At 45.9% G+C, this 12441-nt stretch overlaps 1 protein-coding gene across 12 annotated transcripts; it reads right to left on the bottom strand.

Annotated features, from left to right (window-relative positions):
- Nucleotides 1-106: 106 nt before the first annotated feature.
- LOC136423260 (zinc finger CCCH domain-containing protein 13-like) lies at nucleotides 107-12312 on the bottom strand. 12 transcript variants are annotated; one of them, XM_066411369.1, is made up of 15 exons: nucleotides 12213-12312; nucleotides 10579-10815; nucleotides 10116-10261; nucleotides 9467-9590; nucleotides 8875-9064; nucleotides 8463-8605; nucleotides 7793-7899; nucleotides 7098-7256; nucleotides 6095-6897; nucleotides 5677-5742; nucleotides 5158-5443; nucleotides 2305-4757; nucleotides 1484-1696; nucleotides 1073-1251; nucleotides 107-694 (listed from the first exon to the last, which is right to left on the bottom strand). In XM_066411369.1, exons 2-15 carry the CDS (start codon nucleotides 10750-10752, stop codon nucleotides 539-541), a joined length of 5199 nt encoding a protein of 1732 aa, XP_066267466.1. In that variant the 5' UTR covers nucleotides 10753-10815; nucleotides 12213-12312; the 3' UTR covers nucleotides 107-538. The 12 variants fall into 12 exon arrangements, with proteins under 12 accessions (XP_066267466.1, XP_066267470.1, XP_066267475.1 ...); XM_066411373.1 differs by having other exon boundaries at nucleotides 2305-4754; XM_066411378.1 differs by having other exon boundaries at nucleotides 5332-5443.
- Between the last annotated feature and the right edge of the window lie 129 nt (nucleotides 12313-12441).

Here is a 12441-nt window from a genome sequence, read left to right as displayed (position 1 = left end):
GTATGTATCTCCAATATGTGAGGTATTTCAGTATTATCATCTCTTGAAGTTGTTTCAACCTACGGCAATAAGACTACCATAGGGAGTATAAAAGAATGCCACACAATTTTAGGTCTACATTTTTTAATACTGGGAAAAAAAGGACAAAGTTCTGATGATATTTACTGCATTGCGGTGGTTGTCTTTAGCCATATTGTTCTCCTGTATCTCGACTCTGTAAATCATAATGAGATTATTTCTCATTGAAATATTAAAAAAAGAAAATTAATCAACACACTGAAGATCTACTCCACATCCATGGGTAGGCAATAATGTTCTGCTTTGTAAGTTTCTTGTCCAAGCATTGCTACCTCTCTTCACCATGTCATTACTTATCAATTATGAGAGCCTTGACATTAAATGGCAGTTCCATAACTTTCAAGTACTTTTGAAATCTACGATCTTCCCAGAATGTTTCAAAAGGGGCAAGGACGTGCTGGCCTCCAAGTTGAACACTTTGCAACTTTCGTCTTTTTTTGTTTCGTTTGCGATGGTGATTTTACGAGGGGCAGGAAACGACAGGCGACTGGACTGGTTTCTCCTCGGTGCTGTCCGACGTTGTGCTGTTTCGGGTGCCTCGACGGAACAGCTGAACGCTCAGTTTGTACAGCTCGTTGTCTACCACACCAGTGGAGTACGGAACCGGAGGAGCAACCTGGGAGTGAAATAAAAAGTGTCTTAAATATCATACATACATACATAAATATTAATCCTACAAATCATATTCATACTACCTGATCTTTAATATCATTACACCATATTCCTGCTAAACTCAAGTTCAAATATACTTATCACACTTGTTACAAACATGTGTTTGTAAACAACATAATACTCCACTTTGAAATACAGCGTATTTGAGAGATCTCTAGTGCAGCATCTCCCAGGTATACACAGTTTAGATATACAGGAGTGTATTATACTGGGGGACATTGCATTGGTGATCGCTTTAGATGCAAATTTTTCAAGGTGGCAAATATATGCAACCTGGTGGAATTATGTTAAACATTAAACATACTGAAAACCAACTTCTCACCTTGTCTCCTTTCTTGAGCTGCTTTCTAATCTCGAGGTCCCTTCTGGCACAGAGTGCACGGCGGCAAGGCCCCACATCACTCAGCAGGTTCTTACGTTGTCGGCGCCTTCTCATGGCGGCAAAGTTGAACGCTCCGATCGGGTGGTCAAAGATCGGGCTGGGGGGTCTTGCAGCCTCTCCTGGGAGCAAAATAAAAAGACATAAATACTGATGAAAAACAGATTTTTTAATCTGTGCATTATGTCCAGTAGAAAATACTTAAGGTTTATACAGTATTGTAATATTTTCCTACTGATGATTCACTGGCATAGTCTAAATCACACTATAATATTTACATTTCCACCTTTTGACGGAGGTAGGCAGTGCTATGGGCTATCAAATTTTACAAAAACCATTCTGAAAAATCCTGACCTTTTTCCTTGACCTCCTCTTCTGCCGCCGCCCGGCAAGCCTCCTTGACTCGAGCCATGAGTTTTTCTCCAGCAAGAGTAGGGGAGATCCCGATGCGAGCCAGCACGTGGCCCGGCTTGAACTTCTTCAGAATGGCGCCTGGCTCTTTGGGTTCCTTTGGTTTGTTGACCTGCATGAGACTGGCCCAGTCCACCTCAATCACATCTGCCGCTTCTGGGGGACACAAAATATTGGGATTCTTGATTACAGTAGAACTAGAACTTAGATATTACATTGTTTTATATTGGCATAGCCGCATAACATATCAGTTTTAGGAATTCCAGTGGGAAAAAAAATACTGTAACAAATAAAACTTGCAGTTCTAGAATAACCTCAAACTGAATTTGTATCTAAATAATCTCATACACCTACACTATATTGTCTGAAATGTTTGAAACTCCTGAAAGTCCTTTGCAGAAGTTGTGGTCTTACTCCGCCGATTATGTTTTTCTCTAAAATATCCTGAACATACCTTGTCTAATTGTGTCATACAATAATCAGAGTGGTGGAATTACTGTGTAGCGAAAAAACAAAAAAAAGGTATCAGAAACCGGCTTTTAAAAATGAACTGTGTTATCATCAGAACTGGTATCAAGAGAGTTTTAGCTTGCTATTTTCTTGTAGTCTTATATTTTGTAACACATCTGCATACATGTATCTAAGAACACCTGAAAAACAGGTCAAGGAATCTGAGTGTAACTCTACTAGTAAAACAAAATGAATGAATGAGAAACAGAAAGAGAAGAGCAACTAATGAGCGTGAATGAGACAGATCTGTTTACCACGTTTATCCTCGTCCTTGGTGTCGGTCTGGTCAGCCTCCTTCATGGCTTCCTCGTCCATCATGGCGTCCAGCTCATCATCGCTGATAGGTTCATAGACGTCCTCCTCAGCCTGGGTGTTGGTCACCTCTGGTTCGGCAGAGGGTGGTTTCTCCTCCAGCAGTTCAGCTGCGGCGCCGTTGGTCTCACTGGAAGGTTTTTCTTCCGTGAGAACGGATGAGTCAACAGACGACACTTCTTCGTACTTCTGCTGCACTTGTTCTACCGGCTCCTCTGCTTTGGTTTCGGGCGCTCCTTTCTCCTCCTCTTTGTCAGTTGGCTTTGGCTCTGGGGTTTTGGTGCGTGCTTGTTCCTCGGGGCGAGTGTCTTGTGTTGCAGCGCTTTTGTCGTCACTGCTTTGTTGTTTCTTTCTCTCCCTGTCCAAAGAGCGTGGGCGCTGCTTACGCTCGGGACTGCGCCCCCTGCGGCTTCGTTTTTCAGACAGTTTGCTGGAGCGGCTGTCGTGGCTTCCACTACGACTACGGCGCAGCCTCTCATACGAGCGCTGCCGGGGTCTCTCTCGTGATTCCTGACGACCCCTTACCTCTCTTTCTAGAGCTTCAGGAGGGAAGTCTCTGTCAGATCTTATGTCGATGTCTGGTCGTACATCTCCACGCATGTCCCTTTCTGGACGGAGATCACGCTCAGCTCGGATGTCGCGGTCTGAGCGTGCATCACGCAAATCTCTGTCAGCCCGCAAGTTCCTGACATCACGCATGTCTCTCTCGAGGGTGGGATCACTGCGATCCCTTCTGCCCCAAGGTCCTCTATCCGGCTCCAGCATGTCCCTACGGTCGTCTCGTGCCCTTTCCCAGGGGGAGAAGCGTGCATCCCTCTCCCTGTCCCAGTAGGGTGGGAACCGGCCATCACGATCCGGGAATCTGTCCCGATCCCTGTCAATATCCGGAGGAAGCCACCTGTCATCTCTGCCTGGAGCATAACGATCCGCGAATCTGTCGTCTCTTTCACGATGGTCCACGAACCGATCGTCCCGGGGAAACCGAGGATCCCAGCCCCTGCCGTGGCCCAGGAATGCCTCGGGGGCATCTCTGCTGGGGAAACGGTCATCCCTTCTGCGGTCCCATTCGGGAACAAATCGATCTGGTCTCTCGTGAGGGGGATAGCGGTCATCCCGTGGTAAGTCAAAGAGTCTTCCATCTCTGTCCCTGTCAAGATCCCTGTCCCGTTCCAGGCCACGTCCCCTGTCAGGGTCAGGGCGTCTCCTGTAGTCGTCATAGGGTGGCTCCACAGGTGGCTCAACCGGTCTGTACGGGTCTTTCCTGGGATCTGGTGGGCTCCTATGCCCAGGCCCTGGCTCTCTAAACATGTCATCATCGTCATCATCACTCCAGTCTGAGAACACATCCTCCATTGGCATTGCAGGCTTCTCCTCTGCATGTCCTCTTCCAGCACTGCCTTTGCTGTGCTTTCCTTCATCGGACCAACTGTCAGACTTTTCCCTGGACGAGACCTTTGGAGTCTCTTGGTCAGATATGTCAGACTCCCCTTTGGACACTTTCCTCCTCTTTTTCCCCACCTTTTTCTTCTTTGCCTTGGGGGTATCTGGTTTCCTGGAGTCCTCGCTATCTGAGCGAGATCTCTTTCCAGCTCTCCCCTTTTCCTTCCTTTCCTCTGGTTCCTCTTCTTTTGGTTGTTTTCCAATGAAGTCATCTCTAGATCTTCCAGGGTACTCCTCCCGTGTCCTAGAAAGGGTTTCCTCCCTTGTCCTTCCAGAGGGTTCATCTCTAGTCCTTCCAAGATGTTCCTCTCTTATCCTTCCAGAATATTCTTCCTTTCCTCTTCCAGAAATTTCTTCTCTACCTCTTGCAGGTTGTTCATCTCGACTCTTCCCAGAATACTCCTCTCTAAGCCTCCCAGCATGCTCCTCTCTCATTCTCCCAGCATGCTCGTCTTTAGTTCTCCCGGCACGGTCGTCCTTAGTCCTCCCAGAATGCTCTTCTCTCCCTCTCCTTAAAGGTTCTTCCACAGCTTTCCCGCCAAGCTGTTCCACCCTTTTCTTCTTCTTGGGAGGTTTCCCCTTTTTCTTTCCCGAGTCCACGCTCCCGGCACGTTCTGACGAACCCGACCGCGAAGGTTCGGAGGATTTCCGAGACTGGGTGCTGCCTCGGTCCACGTCTCTCGCTGCCTTGTGCGAATCCCTTTCCACCCTAGAACCGCTTCTTTCCCGCGCTCTGTCGTGGATGGGGGATCTCTTGGTCTCCTCGTAGCGCGAGCGCCTGCTTTCCCGCGGAGGAGTGCTAGTCTTTGACACCATGGCCACTTTACTGGCTAGCTTGGGCTCAGGGCCTTTGCCACTGTCACGGCTATCTTCATCACTGCTGGAGGAGGAGCGCTTCCTCTTACGGGATACGGAACGTGGCGACGACGATCGACTTTCATCTTTAGCCTTCCTTCTGTCAAACAATAACAGTAAAACAGTCACAACAGCAATTTGATGTCTTATCAGTATCTCTCAACATTAGACAATGGTAGGCCTTAAGTTTTAGCATCTTCTGGAGAACACAGGTCTGTGCCTAAAAGTGAGGCACTCAATTACTGACAGAAGGGGCATTCTAGAATGTATTGAGATATTCATTTCAATTCTTTAATGTTTGATGGCCTGAAACCTTCAAGGCAGAAAATCTAAAGATTTAACATACTTTTCTGTATGATAAGCAAAACTTTGCTAAATCTATGTGACTACATCAGGCAGACATATGTGCAGGAATGTCTAAAAACAGCTGTAAAGTACAAACATATAATGAGCACACCGGAGAGAACGTTAACATGCATTAGAAGCACACCACACCACACCTGTCCTTATTGTCCTCATGCCGTGCAGAGCTGCCCCGCTCCCTCGCCTCCCAATCCTTGCGAGCTTCCCCATAAGCCTCTCGTTCCCCACCGCGTGCATCCCTTTCGCCAAAGCCGTGCACGCCAGCCCTGCCATGCTCAAAGTCAGGCCGAGCAGCGACACGCCTGTCATACCTGCCACCAAAGTCCCCCTCGCTGTACCTGCTCAAGGACGGGCGGTCCCTGTCATCCTCCCTCTCCCTGTCTGTCAGGGCATCTTTGTAGCCACCAGGCCTTCTGCCTGCATCTGCAAAAAACATTCATCAAGATTTGATGACTTTTTTCTTGGGAAAGACACTTCACAAATCCTCCTGTAAGTGTTCTACATTTCATATATTAATCTATAGTTTTAATTTGACACACCTAAACCTTCAGCTTTTCATCTTTTATCTCACTCTAATTTATAAAAAGACAAGTACACTTATATACAATAACCAGTATGAATGGTGCTTATTTCCTAAATGCAAAAAAATGCTTTACCTCTCTCAAAGCCTCTGTCTCGGCTTCTGTCGTCAGCATAAACACTGGCGTCTTGTCCTCTACGATCTGGAGGTGGTTCAAAAGTAGAGTTGCCAGAGGTTGGATTTTCAGTCATGACAACCAAATTTCAGATTCACCAAATAAACAGGATTGTGACACATGCCAATGAACAAATATAAATTATTGAAATCTCGACCCGTCTAATATTAGTAATAAAAGAACTGGCAAATTTCAATTGAACATTTGGTTCTTTTGTCTATCTAAAAAGAATTTATCAATCCTAAATTACATAATATACAGTTGACAGTACAATGCCATATAACAAGAATAAGACCAAGCAAAGTTTCAATTTCAGAATACATGTATCTCAAGAAAATAAAACCGAATGTGTGTGTTCTCTCTAGGTTGGATACAGTACTTTTACCGTCATATCTCTGTGATCCAGACTGCCTATCTGGTGAGCGAGACCTCTGCCTGGGTAGGGGTGAATCTCTAAGCCTGGGAGGGGAGGAGGCTCGTCCCCTGGGAGGGGGTGATCCGCGGCCTTTCCACTGTGGAGGAGACAGCGACTTCCTGCGCTGAACTGGGGGGGAGGGCGAGCGACGTCTGGACGGCGGTGGTGAACGTCGTCTCTGTGGCGGCGATACCGATCGCCTCTTCTGGGGTGGGGAGGGGGAACGTCTCTTAGGGGGAGGGGATTGTTGTCGTCTTCTGGGTGGGGGGGATGGAGATCGACGTCTTTGGGGAGAGGGGGAGTGCCGCCGGGGAGGGGACGGGGATCTGCGCCTCTGGGGAGGAGATGGGGTCACTCTCCGTCTTGGGGGTGGGGATCGCCCTCTCTTGGGCGGGGAGGGGGACCTTCGGCGTGCGGGTGGCGAAGGAGACCGATTACGTCTCGGCGGGGGAGACGGAGTTCTGCGCCGCTGTTTTGGCGAGGGACTGCGGCGCTTCTTCGCCGGGGTTAGAGACCTGCGTCTGGAGGGTGGGGATTGACGCCGACTTTTCACTGGAGACGGACTCCTTGGCTTTGGAGATGGACTCTGCTTCTTGGAGGGTGGGGACAGAGTTCTTCGTTTTTGTGGGGGAGGGGAGTATGATCTGCGGGAAGTCCTGGGGGCAGGGGAGGCCTTTGTCTCTGGACTTGGCGGCGGAGGGGAATGCTCTTTCTTGCTTTCACGCTCGACTGTTTTTTCCTCTGGCACACTCTTGCTAGCCTTTTCCCTGAAATGAAGTGGTGAGGTACACGAAGGTTAATAACAAGAATTATTGACTATCGCTGACTTTTTATTCAAATGTTATACTCAAATGGCAGCCTAATTTGAAACCATACTGCCAGCAAATTGCAATTCCTTCTGATACTAGTAGAAACAAATTCACAGCTACAATTTTACCAGATTAAAGTTGTTGTTTTTTACACTCACTTTTTCTTCTTCTTGCCTTCCTTTTTCTCCCGCGCCTTTTCACGAGACGTTGCCCGTTCCAAGGGCACTGCGGGGGGTGGGGGAGGCGGTGGTGGGGTCGGGGTCCGAGGGCCTCTCTTCTTCCTAGCTGGACTCTTCTCCGGAGGAGTCTTTGGGCCTCTGAATAACACAGGATGCAGAGTGGGGAATGATATCTCTTGAAGAACACTGATTTTGATCCTTGACTATGGGGAGTCCATGGCATAAGGGGAAACAGCTCTAAGTATTAAAGTTTGCTAAAGACTAAGTCTTTATGCAGAGCCTTGACCGCAGCCCATACAATATACCTTGGGAAAGCTCTGCTAAACCGGGCTGAGGTTTCCACCTTTGTGAGCGTGGTCTGTAACCAGCTGTCAGCAAATCAGAGAATTTGCTTTACCGAAAAACAACAATTTTCTGACAGTTGGTTACAGGCCATGCCCACAAATTTTTTTAAAGTGGAATCCTCAGCCCGGTTTAGCAGAGCCTCCCCATGGTATATTGAATAAGCCAAGGGCAAGGCTCTGTGTAGAATGGCTAAAGACTTCGAGGACTTGAGATAATGATCTCCATTTTGGATGATTTAAGATGTAGTTTCTCACCCACTATCTCTTAAAGGTAGCACTCAAGGTGTGAAGAAACTGAAAGATTGTACAGAAGAAGTTTTGTGCACATACTTGCGCTTCTCCTCTGCTATAGGAGGAGTTTTAGGTCCCTTCTTGCTTTTCTTCTTTGGCACTTCTTCTGCAGATGAGGAAGAGGAGCTCTCTCGCACTGGAGAGACCTGGAGAGTGAAACCACCAGTCAGTATCAAAAAAGTAATCTGAGAAAAGTTTCTGCAAATTCCAAGTGGATACTTTGAACCCTGATAAAGTTTTGAAATTCTGAAATGCAATCACTAAAAAAGTTCATTTGCTTCTGTCCTCTGACATTGTCCAATTTCACATTCTTAAAGTTCTGAATCTTATGCCACAAATGACACTGTAATGCAACATTTCCTGACAATATTCAACCATGATAAGCATTATGCAATGAACAAAGACATTTGTACACACTTATGATGTTAGGGAACATCAAGCATTAAAGATTATACTTTCAGTTCTTGATTTCAGCTGCCAGCTAATCCAATTAAATTCTGGCAATGATATCACACTTAACACGGCAGCCGGTTTGGAGTTGTACATCACGACTTGAAAAAACCTTCTTTTGAGAAGCAAGCCATGGATATAATCATTGTTATTACATAGGATCATAATTTTGCTGTTATGTGTAATCGGGAACTGTTGTATTTCAGCGTCATTGGCGGTATAAGCACTCTAACTATGATTAAGTCATGATTATACAAACCTTTCCTACCTTCTTCTGGATGATGATCTCTTCGCGTTCGCGTTGCTCGCGCTCCCGTTGTTCCATCAGTTCCAACTCTCGCTGCAGCCGCTGGCGCCGCATCTCCAGCGTCAGCTCATGTTCGTAATCCAGGTCGTCCCAGACTGAGGGGAAACAACACAAAACGATATGTTTACAACTCAATCAGAACAAGGTACTATCGGCCCTGCCCCTGAGGAGCTGTCAAAAAATGCGGGTTTTCTGAGTTGGTTATTTTACCTTGATTCCAACTGTATTGTATTCATTGGAATGACACGAAACAAAGGGTTTTATAACATGCTCAAAATCTACCTTACAAGACTGACAGGTAACAAAGTCCCTTCTAAAGGACTCCCCCTACCGCTAGTGAGCATATTGCATGTACCCCACTAACCATCATCCTCCAGTGGTCTGTCCCAATCTACCCCCCTCTCCTCACCCCCCGACTGCTCTGCATCGCTCTCGGGGCTGCGCGGTCCCGCGATCACCACCGGGCTGATGTTCTTCGCTTTCAGACGGCCCTCCAGGTCTACGCCCTTTTTCGACCTTGAGCGACTTCGCTCGCCAGACGACTCTGGTTTCTGCTGCAGAGAAAAACAAATACTCTCATTGCACATTTAGCATCTACAATAGAAATGTGACGATTTGAGCTTATAGATAAATGTCTTACACATGGGGACAAAGTCAAACCATGAAACACAGTAAGTGGGCCATTGATTAACAGGTGCAAAGAAGGCATATATAATTTAGGATAATGTTAACGAATAGTTGGCATCTACGCAATGAAAATATTTCAAATGCGTCCGAAGGCAAAATACCACCAGAGAATGTCATTGTGCCTGACTCAATGTGAGCTCTAACAAGCAATTCTTTCTCATTCTTTACAACTAGTGTCAACATTGCTGAAGTTTGTTTATGCCACCAGCATCTCTTTGCATGGAGATTGTTTAACAATGATGAAATGTTTTCCTAATTTCTGGACAGACCTTGGGTGACTGTGAGCCGTCCTTACGACTGCTGCGTGTCTCTCTGGAGCTGCCGCTCTCCGAGGCTCCTCCTGAACCTCGCTTATTCCTCATCTTGGTCCTGAGGTCCTCTACGTCGTCACCTCTGTGGAACAGCAAACCATCAGTACAAAAAAACATGTGTCTTTTTATTTGCATTAATTGCAAGCTTAGATTGGCCACCCTGAACAACAGCAGCACCTGCCAGCAGGCTGTTAGCTAGCAGGGCGTCTTTTGGACACCCCACACTAAGAAAACAAAGAAATTAGACGCCCTCCTTTAGCTGAGGACACCCAAAGGATGCCCTGTTTCCCTGGTAATCACATACACATGTGTCCCCCCCTTCCACACACACACACTCTGCCACTGTTGTTTTTCATCATACCAGACACTGAGACAGCATGAACACTGATTGGCAAGCAACGCTACCAGCTAATTGTTAATTAAAAGAGCCCATTGGGGAAGTCTGGTGACTGGTCACTTCCCCCCCCCCCCCAAGAAAAAAATGTCTATAAATCCTAGCTAAAAAGCCTGTCTGCCAGGACTAAAAATTGCAGGGATCTACCCCTAACCAAGTAATCCAGCATCATGATAAAGTACCACAGAACCACACACAGCTGAGAACACCCACCTGTCTCTGTAAGATCCTCTGTAACTGCGGGTTCTCCCACTGGGGCTCTGGGCGGTGGGATGCACGAAACGACACGTGTTACCAAACGGACATTGCCCGTCCTGCACCCAGTACTTGCAAGGGTCGCTACTACGCTCTCCTGACCTCTGTAAGTTTACCAAAAATGTGTTACGTAGTTTTAACTAGTTACAGCGAAACATTTCAGCAAAGTTTGAATCTTTATTGACAATGCTCCTTAACTTGTCTAATGGTATATATTTAAAAAAATCTGGTTCAGAACAATTTGTGTAGATATTTATGAATCATGCATGGTGTCAACATAAAGGAAACCTACATGTAGGTTTGGTGTGTCTTTTTATATCACTTTGTCTGAAAAAAGGCATTTTGGTTTCATCTTCCTATAAGTATAAGAGTTTTCATTCAAAATTTTACGTCTTATTAAAAAAAATCGACAAACACTAACATCTCTTCGAGCTGCGCCCGGTCCTAACCGCTCAAACACGCTGGGCCTTCTTCCACTGGGCTGCTCGGGCTGCTGGGATTGCGACTGGGACTGCAAACTTGACGAGGACGCTCCTGACTCGGCCACGATCTTGGAACTGTCCACGGTGACCTTCCGCTTGACTCGCCCGGACATGGCACACCGTCGCACCGGAATGGGTCAATCACGCGCACAGCAAGTCTGTGTGTCACCGACTTCCTGGGAAAAAGAAACCAAATTTTTTACAGGAGTCTCCATCCCGGGGTGTTGCCAAAAACAAGAAAAGATACTAGTAGTTGCTCTGAAAGAATCTGATAAAAACTGTCTAATATTCAAAAGGCATTTTGTTAGTCTTGGACGTTTTTCATTGGAGTAAGCCATATTATTAACATGAAGAAGAAAGGAAAAGCACTTGGAAAGAGACGCACACAAATCAACATCAACCGAATAGTCAGTGGCCACACAAAACTCAATGCCTACCAAAACTGGAAGAACCCTGAGACGTCTCCAAACTGCCCTAACTGCGACGCCCCGGAGACTACCAACCACTTCCTGTACCACTGCGCCCGCTATGAAAGGGAAAGACACCAAATGCTGCAGGAGATCGAAAGCATATACGAGACCTACGGCACGCCAGCGGAGAACAGACACACGGACATCGTCACTCTAGCTGGAATGAGAGAAGACCTCACTGACGTTATCAACACACAGATGTACAGAACATTCTCCCAGTACATCGAGAGCACTCGCAGATTCGAAGTGCTCAACTGAAACACATCCAGCAACACGCTACCTCAAGTCACCAAGTGCTAAAAACCTAGCGAGAAATCAACAAGAACTGAAACCTAGCGACCAGCACAGCACCTAGAGACCATGTCTAACGAAGTAATAGACGTTAAACAAGGACAACAACAACAACAACAATTATTGGAAAAACTTTATTGACTGTATCTCACCGGAGTAAATCCGGACGAACTATGATGATGATGAAGCCATATTATAAGAATGAAGCCGAATACCACAAAGGTATTTGCATATTCTATTGTCAACAAATCATGTTTATTTGTTTCAAATAGATGCCAAGAAAGAAAGAATGTAGTCATTTCAAATGATGCTAATAACTCAAATGGTAACCATTTGAATGTCAGTTTCATTACCATTAATTGCATTGGATGTATTTTCTAGACTGGAAGACAAGGAAGTACATAGAGTCAAAATTTGTCAAGTTGGAAAATTTTCCCCACGTAAATATTTTTGGCAACACAGTAAGCCACAAGGATCACAAATCTTACTATACAATCGCGCGCAAAGGTGCGACCATATAGTGCTTCCAACATTAATCTATCTTCTTGCCAACCATTCAAACTGGGACAAAAATAGTCGGCTGCGAACACAAAGAAAAGATTGTTTCAAACCACCTTCACAAATTCCTAGGATCCCAGAAAGACGCTGTATGGCGATTTTTCCCTCAAAAACACTCGATCTAAATCGGTCACGTACAGCTTTCTGCTACATCAAATGAACGTTATCTCTCCATCGAAGCGATCTATACTTTATATTCTACGATGGAACGATAGATCTATTCTCTACGTGTACAGTTTTAGTACAAAATTTACCTGTTTCAAGAAAAGGTCTGTCGAACCCGAAATTTTCACCTGGGAGGCGCCATTGTATATCACGTGACCAATTGGACTAGCTAACTTCTAAATAGGGGTGTATAGGTAGCATAAAGTTGTACATTGTAGAGATACTCCCCACAACTTCTAGTTTCTGTCATGAAAGCGTACCAGTTGTTGATTTTGTCGAGTATATAGTCACACGTTCGCAACAGTGAAATCTGTTTTA

Source organism: Branchiostoma lanceolatum, chromosome 17 (genome assembly GCF_035083965.1).
Source record: "Branchiostoma lanceolatum isolate klBraLanc5 chromosome 17, klBraLanc5.hap2, whole genome shotgun sequence".
Taxonomy (NCBI): Eukaryota; Metazoa; Chordata; class Leptocardii; order Amphioxiformes; family Branchiostomatidae; genus Branchiostoma; species Branchiostoma lanceolatum.
The sequence above is the reverse complement of the archived record's forward strand: the minus strand, read 5'-3'. Positions and strand labels throughout refer to the sequence as shown.

Excerpts from the sequence above, each read along its gene's own strand:
- LOC136423260 (XM_066411369.1), bottom strand. The coding sequence starts at position 10,752 with ATGTCCGGGCGAGTCAAGCGGAAGGTCACCGTGGACAGTTCCAAGATC. Across the intron at positions 9,591-10,115 it reads AGAGGATCTTACAGAGACAG|AGGTGACGACGTAGAGGACC; the intron begins GTGGGTGTTCTC and ends GCTGTTCCACAG. Across the intron at positions 1,252-1,483 it reads AGAGGAGGTCAAGGAAAAAG|GAGAGGCTGCAAGACCCCCC; the intron begins GTCAGGATTTTT and ends TTTTGCTCCCAG.